Raw genomic sequence first — 13,389 nt, 5'->3', positions numbered from 1 at the left:
TTATATAGAAACCATTTTATTATAAAAATAAGTTAATTTATTATTTTAATATTGGTTATATGATTTATTTATTTATTTGATGAGGGTTTAGTGGGCAATTGGTGAGTGGTGATGATAATTAGGTTAAAAAAGTCATGAGATAATAATGGGACCTTTTTTGTGTGTGTGTGTTTTTTTTTTTTTTTTTGGAAGAGCAAGGAAAGTGCATTCCAGGGCACAGAAGTCAACGAAGAAACAAGAGAGCCTACGAAGAGGCAAACAAACGACAAGGTCTCTATGGGGGCCGGCCTTGTATCTTTTCTTATTTTCTCTTCAACAATGTATCCTTTTATTTCAAAAAAAAAAAAAAAACTATTCCAATATTCATTTTATTTCATTGAAAAGTCGGGAAGAAAGTCGAAGTTCCATTACAAATTCAACTGGTAATATGGGGTATAGCCAACTTAATTAAGTTTATATAAGATTCCTCTACCTATTAATATGATGTTCATTCTCAACCGTCTGTATCGAATAAAATTAGTATGAGTGTAATTTGTGCTTTCTCAACTCAACATTCTTAATAGTCTATATCGAATAAAATTAGGACAAGCATAATTTGTGCTTTCTCAATTCACATTCACGCGGTGCATATAACATGTGTACTAAAGTGTCGTTCTTTCTCGATTCACTTTTATGCGGTGCATGTAACATATGTACTTTACAAGTGCTTGTTACACTCACACACTTCTCACTGCAGAAGTATAGGAGTGTATAAGGATAAAGCGTGAATAGCTACATTCTAAATTTAAGTTTTAAGATTCGAATTTTTAGTGTAAATTAAGTTAATAAAATCATATACAATTTTTCTAAAGTGATTTTTTTTATATTTTTTTAATGGATTATGATTAACGAATTGTGAGTAAATCTGTCGTGACTTAAAAACACAAGAGCCTCTCAGGTTTTCTTCTTTTATTTTGCATGGATTCATATCATGAGATGCTTCTGCTTAATTTACATATATTTAACAAAAAAACCTTGAGATCATCAGCCCTTTTAAAAATTTTGTGTGTGGATTTTGCTTAGCAAATCTTTGCTACCAATTAATAATTCTAATAATAATAATAATTATATAATCCTGATTATGATAATTATAATATTTATCAGGATTATTTTATTGGAGTAAGTAGAGATTATGGACAAAATTCGAACCTACACTAGTCCTTGGGTTCTTAGACTTTTGACCTCAACAGTGTCATTGTTGTTTATATATATATATATATATATATATGAATCCTTTAACAAGAGGATCTCATTTTTCAAAAAAAATAAAGACATTTTCTTGTATGTTGGATTGACATTAATGAAATTGTGTGGTTGAGATTAAATTACAAGTTACACAATCTTAATCACACAATTTTATTAAAATTAAATCTAACAGTCAAAAAGATATTTTTATTTTTTTAAAACAATAAGGATGCCTCTTGTTAAAAGACCTATATATAAGACAGCAAAAAGCTAATCGAAAGGGGAATTTTCGTATTAATATTTTGATTGGTTTCAAATCATGAACACGTGAAACTTGCTTTTGGACATTTGTCAGTCAATAATTACCAGCTAAATAGAAATTTCAACGCGACATGCTGGTCTTTTTTATGTATTTATTTACTTAATTTTGATAGGGAAGAGGATCCTCTTCGTATGCACTTTGTGAAATCTGAAGGATTCTCACATTTTAACCGTTTATTGTATATTATGCGGTTAATTTTTATCATGTATTATTTATGTTTAATTTTAAATTAAAAAATTAAATAATTTCTGACCGTACAATACACGATGAATAGTTAAGATATATGATTCTTAGTATTCCCACAATTTAGATCCAGATGGAATCCAATTCCTTTTGATAGCCCATGAAAACTACAATTAAATAAGGATAGGGATGTCCACGCCCTACCTCTTCACCGGAAAAAAAATGAATTGAAGTCTTGAATAATAAGGTATACTACAATTGTAACGTTTCATGACAATCACAATATATTATAAAAAGAAATTTACACTTAATATTATATAATTGACACGAGAAATTACGATGTCTTTGCCAGATAATTGAAAAGCTTTCGAGTCGATGAGTGTTCGTGCCTCTTTTCACTTGACGGATTACTTTACAGGAGTTGGTGCCATAGCATGTATTCATGTACTCTATGTTTCAGTCCGTCGAATTATTCAGCTAGTAAATTATGCGTTTTGCTGTGGTGATTCGCGGTCGAATTATTCAGCTAGTAAATTATGCCTTTTGCTGTGGTGATTCGCGTACCAAGGACTACAAAGGTTCTGAGAACTTTGAGTCGCGTTTTCTTTGATTCGCCACAAACACAAACTACTAAATGTAAAATAAAATTTTTTGAAGTGCCAATATCAGTTCATTTGTTTAATTAATTATGAAAATAAATCAAACGATTAATCTTACTTGTGCAATGATAGTCTAGTCTCTGGTATATATAGAATATAGTGCATGATCTTTCCCTAAAACTTCCTTTGACCTTGAAATCATGGGTGTCTTCCTTTGCGTTAGAAGCCAAAAACATATCTAATTCTGTCTCCAAGTGGATAAACCCCGACATTTTGGCGTTTCTTTGTCAATATTATCAGCGATTAGGGATTATAGCATAGTTGATTCATTTTTACGATTCGCTAAGTTTGTGTAATCCTATTGTATCAGTGTCTTTTTGCAATCACAATTGTAATCGAATATCGAGTTTGCATATACAATTGCTCTGGAGATCACAATTCTCGAATTGCATGCTCCTCCATTGTAATTCTGCAATTTCTTGTGATCGAGCATGTATCTTTAGTTTTATTGTGATTTGCAATGTAATTTTTTACTGGAGCTGACGATTATGGTATTTATAATCTAGGAAGCAGGTGAAGAGTTTGATCCGATTGAAGAACAGTAGTAGGTCACATATAGCTTTTTAAGGTATTTTCTAATTCCTTTTTGACATTGACTTGTGTTTTAAACAAGGATTTCGAATGAATTTATCATTTCTTTTGGATACAGAGCACGCTGGTCCGGTAAATTGCTTGTGTAGTTTTCTTTACAGTATTGACATTGTGATTTATAGGACTCTAGATCTATGTTTATCATATAGAAATGATTTGTTTCTGCATAAGGGCTATAAATATTATGTTTATCATATTGAAATTACGATTTTTGCTATTTCTCTGTAATTTTCATTTGAAACTGTTTTTATTGCCTTTAATCGCATACAATTAATGTAATTCATTGATGTTCAAATTGATTACTTACTTCAATATAATGTTCTGTTCGAAAGTGAATCCAAACACAGAAAACAATTGAAAAATGATGAAACAAAACATTTGTGCGTCGTGGTTTCAACACATTTAAAAGAAATGAAAACTAATGCAAATGGCTTGAAAACTTTGAGTTTTAATGAAAAGAACAAAATAAAGAGTAAAGTGAATAGTACCAGGATTGACATTTTAATGTAAAAAAGTGGTTTTTCGTTAAAGTGAACAGTACCGGGAGTTTTTCGTTATAGTTTCCTTAAAAGAATTGGTTTTACCTTGATGATAAGGCCATCTTTTAAGAGAAGTCTATTCCTTGTTGGTGAAGTATTTCTTTGCTGGCTCCAGTGTGTCAGTATTTATTATTGTTGGTTTGATGGATGCCTTTGGAGTTATTTTAGTGTGATCTATGCTTGGTATGTATTTCTTTATGGCAGTAAATGAAAGTATGAAAATTTGGATAAATTACATAAAACTACCTTAACTATTGGGTCAGCCACAGTTTCATACTTCTTTAAAAAATTTCAATGTCATACCTTATCTTCGAATTTGTTGCAATGTCATACCTTTCATATGTTGTATGTCAATTTCTCTGTTAAATGCTGACGTGGCTTGAGGTGGGACCTACTTTCTATTAAAAAATAATAAAATATTAAAAAAAATAATTTACCCTTAAAAAAAAAAACCCATCTTCCCCGACCCCTTCCCCTTCCCTGCAACCCAAATCCAAAACCACCCCAAACCTAGATCCCACCCATGCCAACATCTCCCCCCCAGACCCACCTCATCATTCTCTGCCGCTGCCATATCATCAGCATCCTCCTCCTCCTCCTCCTATCCAACCCCTAAACCCTAATTGCACCCTCTTCTGCAAGCACTCACCGTCGGCCACCCTCAACCTCCTAATCTCTCATTTTCGATCACATTTCGATGGATTTGATCGGCAAGAACGCTGGAGCAGTAACTCTTGTGAAAAACCAGCATGGGTCTCGATCCAAGAAGCACGATAACTTGAGATACACTTGGACCGAAACCCACCGCTTCACCTGTGTCGAAATCGGCATCGAAGTCCCAAAAATCGGCATCTAAGAACACAAACCTGGTTGTTCGTTTTCCTCGGAACAAGATCCGGGAGAGAAAGTTCATCGTCACAAAGAAGAAATCAAAGAAGGAGAACCTGAATGTCGCCTACAAGTGCAAAGAGAAGGGACATTTAAAGATGTGCATATGCGTTGTTATGAAAATCTAAGGGAGTCGCAGGAAGAGTTCTTCAAGAAACGAAACGACGATGTCGAATCCGAGAGTTTGAAGGAGAGCGACAGAGGTTAGCATGAATTGGAGGAAGCAATCGATGAGGGTTTGAGGATTCAAGACCTTCAAAATGACGTGGCAGCAACAAAGAAGGAGGATGTGGGTCTGAGGGCGGAGATGTTGGTGTGGGTGGGATCTGGGTTTGGGGGTTTTGGATTTGGATTGTAGGGAAAGGGAATGGGACGGGGAAGTTTTTATTTTACTTTATTTTTTTAAGGGTAAATTATTATTTTTTAATATAAAGTGGGCCTCGCTTCAAGCCACATCAACATTTAACAGAGGAATTGACAGACAACCGACGGAAGATATGACATTGCAACAAATTCAAAGATAAGGTATGATATTGAAATTTTTTAAAGAATGGGTATGAAACTGTGACTGACCCAATAGTTGAGGTAGTTTTATGTAATTTACCCAGAAAATTTTAGCATTCATTACAATTATACTATGCAATGCAATTAAAATTTCCTTGAATTGTTTGTTCTGCATTTTGATATTGTATATGTGTGCTTAGCTTAGATTTGAAATTAGAAATGATGGTGTTAAAGCATTGGTGAGGTTAGCAGGTTTTGACATGAGTGATTGCAGGCAAAATATACAAGGTAATCAATTTGACAAGTAAAACCATGGCTCAAGCAAACGGGTTTCCACCTAATGTACTAGCCAATGGTGGTGTACAACTACCTGTCGTTTTTGCTCAGCACCCGGATGTGATAAATCTCATTGCACCACATACCCTACAATCGCATGAAGAACCTACAAAAACCAATGGAGTTTATACAATGCAAGCATTTTTCGAAACTTATATCGGTGAATTCAGTAGGGCCTTGGTGGGAAACGTAATAGGCATGAAAAACGAGATTAGCAGATTAGCCATGAATAATGGACTAGCTGGCAAACATCAGGTTATCTTTACTTTGTGGCAGCAAAAATGAGGCCTGAGAATGTCAACTTTACTACTAGAAAAAGTCCCTTTCAACAACCTGCAGTTTCCATTACATGCAGTGCTGCTTGGTGCGCGAGTATATATTTTGTTAGTGTTATTTTTTTGCTCAAAGTAAGGTGCATTAATCTCTGTTAAAATTTGATAATGAGAGTTTATTTCCTTGTTTCAGGACTTCCGACGATGAAATCCGGAAGGAGGAAGACATCGAGGAAATCCTAGAACATGATGATAATGAGATGTTCGATGGAGAAGGCCAACTCCCAAATGATGGTTGGTTTGAAGACCATAATTTGACCACTGGCGACATCATTCAGTAATTATATATTTGTGTGTGTAATGCCTTTTATTGTTTTACACTATATTATTAACAACTTAATCTTTTGAGAATAACTGATTTTTCATTATTTTAGGTTCTCGAACCAAGAAGGAAACATACATGTAGCCCAACGTACTCCCGTATTTCAACCATTAAGATTCTTTTTGAAACCTTTGTCTGTCAACAGATGTTGTATGGAACAACAACTTGTCTACCTCGGCAGGATTGCTGACTTATCATGAGCATTTGCAGTTGAATATGTAAATAGTCAGGTACAAGCAATCCAGATCCCAGAAGGCAGGATTCCAGTGGCAATGATAAATCTTTACAACATAGGACGACTTTTTTCTAGATTTCTGCCTATGTTGTAAAGATTTATCATTGCCACTGGAATAAGAAAATCTTTGAATTCCTGCCCGTCCTCTGGAATCATGCCATATAGGATCTGAATTGCTTGTACCTGACTATTTACATAGTCAACTTCAAATGATCCTGATAAGTCATCAGTCCTGTCGAGGTAGACAAGTTGTTCCACACAACGTCTATTGAGAGCCAAAGGGTTCAAAAAGAATCTTAATGGTTGAAATACGGGAGTACGTTGGGCTACATGCACATTTCCTTGGTTCGAGAAATTGAAATAATGAAAAATTAGTTATTCTCAAAAGATTAAGTTGCTAATAATATATGTAAAACAATAAAAGACATTACACACATAGGTATATAATTACCGGATGATGTTGCCAGTAGTCAAATTATGGTCTTCAAACCAACCATCATTTGGGAGTTGGCCTTCTCCATCGAACATCTCATTATCATCGTCTTCTAGGATTTCCTCGCTGTCTCCTTTCTCTGGGATTTCATCGTCGGGAGTCCTGAAAAAAGGAAATAAAATCTCATTATCAAATTTTAACATAGATTAATGCAACTTACTTTGAGCAAAAAAATAACACTAACAAAATATATACTCACGCACCAAGCAGCATCGCATGTAATGAAAACTGCAAATTGTTGAAAGGGACTCTTTCCAGTTGTAAATTTGACGTTCTCAAGCCTCCTTGTTGCTACCACAAAGCAAAGATAACCTGATGTTTGCCAGCGAGTCCATTATTCATGGCTAATCTGCTAATCTCGTATTTCACGCCTATTACGTCTCCCACCAAGGCCCTACTGAATTCACCAATATAATTTCCGACAAATGATTGCATTGTATAAACTCCAATGGTTTCTGTAGGCTCTTCATGCTCTTGTAGGGTATGTGGTGCAATGAGATTTATCACATCCGGGTGCTAAGCAATAACGATAGGTGGTTGTACACCACCATTGGCTAGTACATTAGGTAGAAACTTGTTTGCTTGAGCCATGGTTTTACCTGTCAGATTGATTACCTTGTATATTTTTCCTGCAATCACTCATGTCAAAACCTGCTAACCTCATCAATTCTTTAACACCATCATTTCTAATTTCAAATCTAAGATGAGCACACATATACAATATCAAAATGCAGAACAAACAATTCAAGGAAATTTTAATTGCATTGCATAGTATAATTGTAATGAATGCTGAAATTTTCATACCTTCATTTATTGCCATAAAGAAATGCATACCAAGCATAGGTCACATTAAAATAACTCCAAGGGCATCCATCAAACCAACAATAATAAAGACTTACACACTGGAGCTAGCAAAGAAATATTTCACCAACAAGGAATACACTTCTCCTAAAAGATGTCCTCATCACCATGGTAAAGCCAATTCTTTTAAATGTGTTGATACCACGATGCACAAACTTTCATTTTCGAACAGAACATTAAACGTAATCAATTTGAACATCAATGAATTACATTAATTGTGATGAAAGGCAATAAAAAACAGTTTCAAATGAAAATTACAGAGAAATATCAAAAATCATATTTTCAATATGATAAACATAATATTTATAGCCCTTATGCAGAAACAAATAATTTCTATATGATAAACATAGATCTAGAGTCCTATAAACCACAATGTCAATACTGTAAAGAAAACTACACAAGCAATTTACAGACTAGTTGGATATGATAAATGCATTCGAAATCCTTGTTTAAAACACAAGTTAATGTCAAAAAGGAATTAGAAAATACCTTAAAAAGCTCAATGTGACCTACTACCGTTCTTCAATCGGATCGCACTCTTCACTTGCTTCCTAGATTATAAATACCACAATCGTCAGCTCCAGTAAAAAAATTACATTGGAAATCACAATTAAATTAAAGATACGTGCTTGATCACAAGAAATTACAGAATTACAATGGAGGAGCATGCAATTCGAGAATTGTGAGCTCCCTTATGCAGTGGCGATTGTATATGCAAAATTGATATTCGATTACGATTGTGATTGCAAAAAGACACTGATACAATAGGATTACACAAACTTAGCGAATCATAAAAATGAATCTAACTACACTATAATAAGGGGTGTGCTATCCACACACCCCGTTTTACTTCTCACACACCTCTTGATAAATTCTGTCCGTTGATTTTCTCCAATTCATCCAATCCGACAGTCGAAAATTAAAAAGGTATGTGAAAAGTAAAATAGGATGTGGGAATATCACATCCTAATTTCTAATCGCTAATAATATTGACAAAGAAACGCCAAACAAAAACACCCTAAAGAAACACCAAAAAGGAAAAAAAATCCAGGACCCTTTCGTTTTTCGGTATTACACAGATAACATCAAACCGATAAATTTCCAAACAATCAGAGAAACCCTAGGGGATAGAAATATAAAGTCAACTCAAAAAACCAAAACAAGAAGAAACAAACAAAACCCAAAAGATTGAAAAAGCAAAAGCTTTGAATATATACATGTATATACACATACACATACCAACGATGAGAATTGATGGAATCGCAGATGTCTATGTTCATAGTCCAATCAGGATTTATCAGAAGATCGCTCGTCGCCTTGTCCACAGCCACACTCGTCGAAGACGACGTTAACGACGACGTTAACGACGACGTCTCTGCTATCAGCTTTCACATTCCCGGAAAATTCACCCGCCATGATTATTTCTTGTTTGGATAGGTGGAAAATCTCGAAACCCTAACAAGAAAAAAGAAAGCTTTCGGATTTTTAACGCTTTGATATCGAATTTTTTACTCTCTGATATCTAATTTCCGTAGCTCAACAGCAAGTAACAATGGCGGAGACGCGAAGAGGATGGAGACGAAGAAATATTAATTTTCTATTTCTTCCTTAAATCTGACTGTTCTAACCGAATAAAAATGCTTAGGCCATTTCCAACCCAATGCTGCCAGATGACTCGTTTTAGCTATATCATCTTCCAAAAAATTAATATTTTAATCAACAGTGCATGACTATATTTCTTACTATCTCCAATCGAGAGCCATATGGCTCGTTTAGCCCTGTCAAAAAAACCATCTTCATCCGAGGACCAAAGAGTCATAGGGCCAAACATATTATTTAAATTTAAAAACTACAACAACCTAAATTAAATGCACATTTACCATCTCTAATAGGAAGCTTATATTTGGGGCACCCATTATATTTGTCCCACATTGGGAGAGAATTGAGCAAGCAAAAGCTTGCATGTGTGGCACCCATTATATTTGTCCCACATCGGCTGTGTGAGAGGTTTAAGCAATCAAACATGCTTATAAAAGCAATATCCTCACATAGAACCAATCACCTTTCTGGACCTTAATTAAACATTCTTTTTAAAATTTTGGCCCAAAAACTATAAAAAACTATTAATAATAAAAAAAATAACGGCTAGCTGACGTTAGCTAACTGTTGAGATTCAAATTTTTTTAGCCTAGCCCAGGGCCTGCTGGCTGGCTCATTTGGGTCACCCGGTTGGCCCTTTTTTGTCCGGCGGGGTCCACGAGCCCTTTGGTCTGGCATTCTGTTGGAGATAGTTTTAGACCTAGTTTGGGAGTGAGGTTCTTAAAAAAAAAGCATCCATGAAAAAAAGCTGTGAGGGTTTTACGTGTTTGATAAACTGAAAAAAAATGGCTTATTTTGGAAGCTGCTGTGAGAATAAGCTGAAATCAAAGGAACAAGCTGAAGCTGCTATTTGCAGCTTTGGAAAACTGGCTTTTTTTTCAAAGCACACGGAGCTACAGTGCTTCTTTAATGAAAAGACCCACTATTAGACTGCTTTTTTTTTCCAAAAGCACTTTTACAAAAAAGTTTACTAAACACTCTGCTGATTTATTTCACAGCCGCTTATTCTCACAGCACATCCGCTTATTTTCACAGCAGTTTTTTTTTCAAAGCACAGCAATACCAAATCAGCCATTAGAGCTATTTTCGGCCCCATCTCCAACCCTTGGGCTAAAAACTAATATTTTTAGCCCCCAAAATTTAGCTTTTAGTCTAGAAACAGTTTTTCTACTCCAACCCTTCTGACTTAAAATTTTAGCCCCCATATTATTAAACAATGAACTTAGGCTAATTTTTTTCTTAAATTAACTTTAAAAAAAATTATGTAGACTAACGTAAATTAATTTTATGAACATTTTAATCTAAAAATATTTTAATTCTGATAAATATTGAAAAATCACTAAATCAATACATGAAACTCATGAAACACTATGGAAGAATGTGAAAATCATGAAAGAGATGTATAAACACAAAATACATGAAACACACAAGACACACAAAACACAAGTGAAGGACATACAAAACATATGAAACACAAACCTACACACATGAAATTGAAACCTTCAATTATCCTCTATATAAACACATAGGTTGAATATCAAACCATCACACAACATATTCACCAATCTGCCACCTTTCAAAGTGTTTTTGTTTACTAAAAATCTTCAATATCTTATTAATGGGTGATAGAATTAATGGGTGATAGAAGAAGGTGTAGCAGGGCAATGCAGATGGCACAATACCAAGCAAGCCTTGACAATGCGGATGTAGAAATGATGAATGTAGAAGCCAAATTTGCAAACTCGCTTATGCAATATGAGCATCATGCTGAATCTAACTTTCATGGTTCTATCACTTGGCGTTCATTTGTGCAGTGTGATAGAGAAGAGTGTTATGATTGGATGATGAAAGATTATTTCATTGAGCGTTCAAGATATCCTGCTCAAGATTTTCGGAGGCAGTTTCAGATGATGAGAGAGTTTTTTGAAAGCATCTTGAACGCATTTGTCAATCATGATCACTACTTTGCAAGGAAGATAGATGTCGTAGGCCGACAAAGTCTATCACTTTATCAGAAGCTCGCATCTGCATTTCAGATGCTAGCTAATGGGTGCTCTGCAGACTCAACTGACGAGTATTACCGACTTGCAGAGACTACTGCTATTGAGAACTTGAAGCGTTTTTGTAAGGAAAGTGAAGCCACATATGGAACCACATACATTTGCAAGCCAAATCATGAAGATTTGAAGAGGTTTCTACAAATTGGGATCCTACAAGCTCGATGGGCCATTGTTAGATGGGCTGCACGATTGTGGCATACCGAAGACATCCATTCAATCATGATGACGTGCATAATTTTGCACAACATGATTGTGGAAGATGAGTACATCGAAATTGATGAAGATTTAGACGAAGATGTGGATGATGACCAACCAACACGTGCGAGAGCTATGGCAAGATATGTTGAATATCTCGCTGCAACCACATATGAGACCCGACAAGATAAGGTTACATTGAGTGAGTATATGAGACGTTTAAATAAAATTCAAGCTCCTCAAATTCATGATACACTCCGCAAGGATTTGGTTGAGCATATATGGCATCGAGAAGGCGAACGTTGATGATGTTGGTGTATTAATGTGTTCTTGTGTTAATTTTAAGTGTGCTATGTTGTTATTTTATGTAATAATTTTAAGTGTACCATGTTGGTATTTTCTAATAATAAATTGAAGTGTTTTCTTGTGCGAAGTCTTTTGTCTAGTACGTTGTCAAAATTATTGCATGTCGTTTGAATTATTGAAGGCATCTATTGTACACCAAAGTGTGCAATAATAAGTACAATAATTATTGAAGGCATCTAGATTAATAAGCCAAAAATTTAATACACACGACAAATAATAAAGTACATAAACTTAATACAAATGGCAATTCATAAACCACATACACTTAATACAATCGATAATTCATAAACTACATAAACTTAATAATGATATCCACCATCTTGACTTGGTGGTTGTGGATGCAAATTTCCATCTCCTTCTTTTTGGACAAAATTGCACCTACAAAACAATTAACACCTTAGGGTCAAGGCCAAGAGCTTCACGCGCCCACGATGAATAGGGGGCTTTGGCCGAAGAACCTATGATGCCAAAGTTAGAATTTAGAGAGAAAAGTGTTTAGAGAGTTTTTGGAGTTTTTGCAAGAGTGTGGACTTAGGTTTTTAGAGAAAATGGGGTAGTATATATAGGGTATGGCCGGTCCCCCTTGGAGAAAAGGTGGCTGGCCCTTTGGGATGTTTTTGAATGTAGTTTGTAGTTAATGGGTGATTTAATTGGTAATTAATGGATTAATTAGGTAATAAATCCATTAATTAGCCAATTAACATATTTTTAGAAGGAATGTTTTGGAGGTTATGGGATGAATAAAATAAATAGCTAATTGATTAGCTAAAAAAGGGAAAATGAGGTAAAGAATATATGGAATGAAATAGGTTTTGGGAGTTACCTTATAGAAGGGATTTGATGAAATATGTTTTGAATTGTTACCTATTTTGGGCACTTTTGACTTGGTTAAAGGATGATTGCCCACTGCTCGGGCGTTATGCCTCAAAGGTATTTATATCCTCTTATGTCCAAAAATCCATATGTTGCCTCCTGATTATTTTTGGCTCCACAAATGCCCCCACATCTATTGGTCTGCTCGCAGAAAAGGGTAACAGGTGTAGAGATTTTCTTGCCTTGGGAAACTTTGAATTGTTTCCTATTTTGATGTTGATTCTCTTTTTTAATAGGAAATTAGATCCTTCTAGGAAAAGGAAATAAATTTCTCTCAAAGACTATTTAAGTCCACCTTAAGTGGATTATTAAATCAATTTTGGAGAGCAATTTATTCTACCTTACAAGAGGGAGAGAGTTTAGAGGATATTTGTTCCCCCTCCTCTAGCAATCTTCCACATCTTGCCCATTGCAAAGGATCGTCTTTCGTTGCTTGCTTCGTTTTCTCGTTGCTTCTAGGTAAGAAAAAAGTTATTTTTCTTGTCTTCTTGATTTTTTTGGAAGCCTCGGGGCTTGAAATTTAGCTCGTGGGTGGTCGATGTGTCTTTGAATAGTTATAGCAAGGTGCTTCCGTGGGTGGTCTTGGGCGCTGATGTTGATTGTTGAGGGTGGATAGGCTAGGCCGTGGGGCCTGGCAAGTTTGCTGGGCTCCTGCGGCTTTAAACTTTTTTTTTTTAACACTGGGCCGTGTGGCCTGCTTGTGCCAAAAAAGGAGAGAATGCCCAGGAGGACTTGGGCTGTGAGGCTTACCTGTGCCGCCGTTGTACAGCCTTCTAATGAATCTTCACTGTTCTTTTGTAGAATTCC

General features: G+C 35.3%; 1 protein-coding gene and 1 long non-coding RNA gene across 2 annotated transcripts; one reads left to right on the top strand and one right to left on the bottom strand.

Annotated features, from left to right (window-relative positions):
* Positions 1-4,336: 4,336 nt before the first annotated feature.
* On the bottom strand, positions 4,337-8,864 carry LOC139195336 (uncharacterized). The gene is made up of 3 exons (XR_011580167.1): positions 8,729-8,864; positions 7,979-8,040; positions 4,337-4,473 (listed from the first exon to the last, which is right to left on the bottom strand). It is a non-coding gene; the product is annotated as an uncharacterized lncRNA (long non-coding RNA).
* Positions 8,865-10,722: 1,858 nt separating this feature from the next.
* LOC139195073 (uncharacterized) lies at positions 10,723-11,649 on the top strand. The gene has a single exon (XM_070820262.1). The coding sequence runs from the start codon at positions 10,723-10,725 to the stop codon at positions 11,647-11,649; it is 927 nt and encodes a 308-aa protein (XP_070676363.1).
* Positions 11,650-13,389: the final 1,740 nt, after the last annotated feature.

The sequence above is a fragment of the Malus domestica genome, chromosome 04, assembly GCF_042453785.1.
Source record: "Malus domestica chromosome 04, GDT2T_hap1".
Taxonomy (NCBI): domain Eukaryota; kingdom Viridiplantae; phylum Streptophyta; class Magnoliopsida; order Rosales; family Rosaceae; genus Malus; species Malus domestica.
This window is presented reverse-complemented; position numbering and strand designations above follow the sequence as displayed.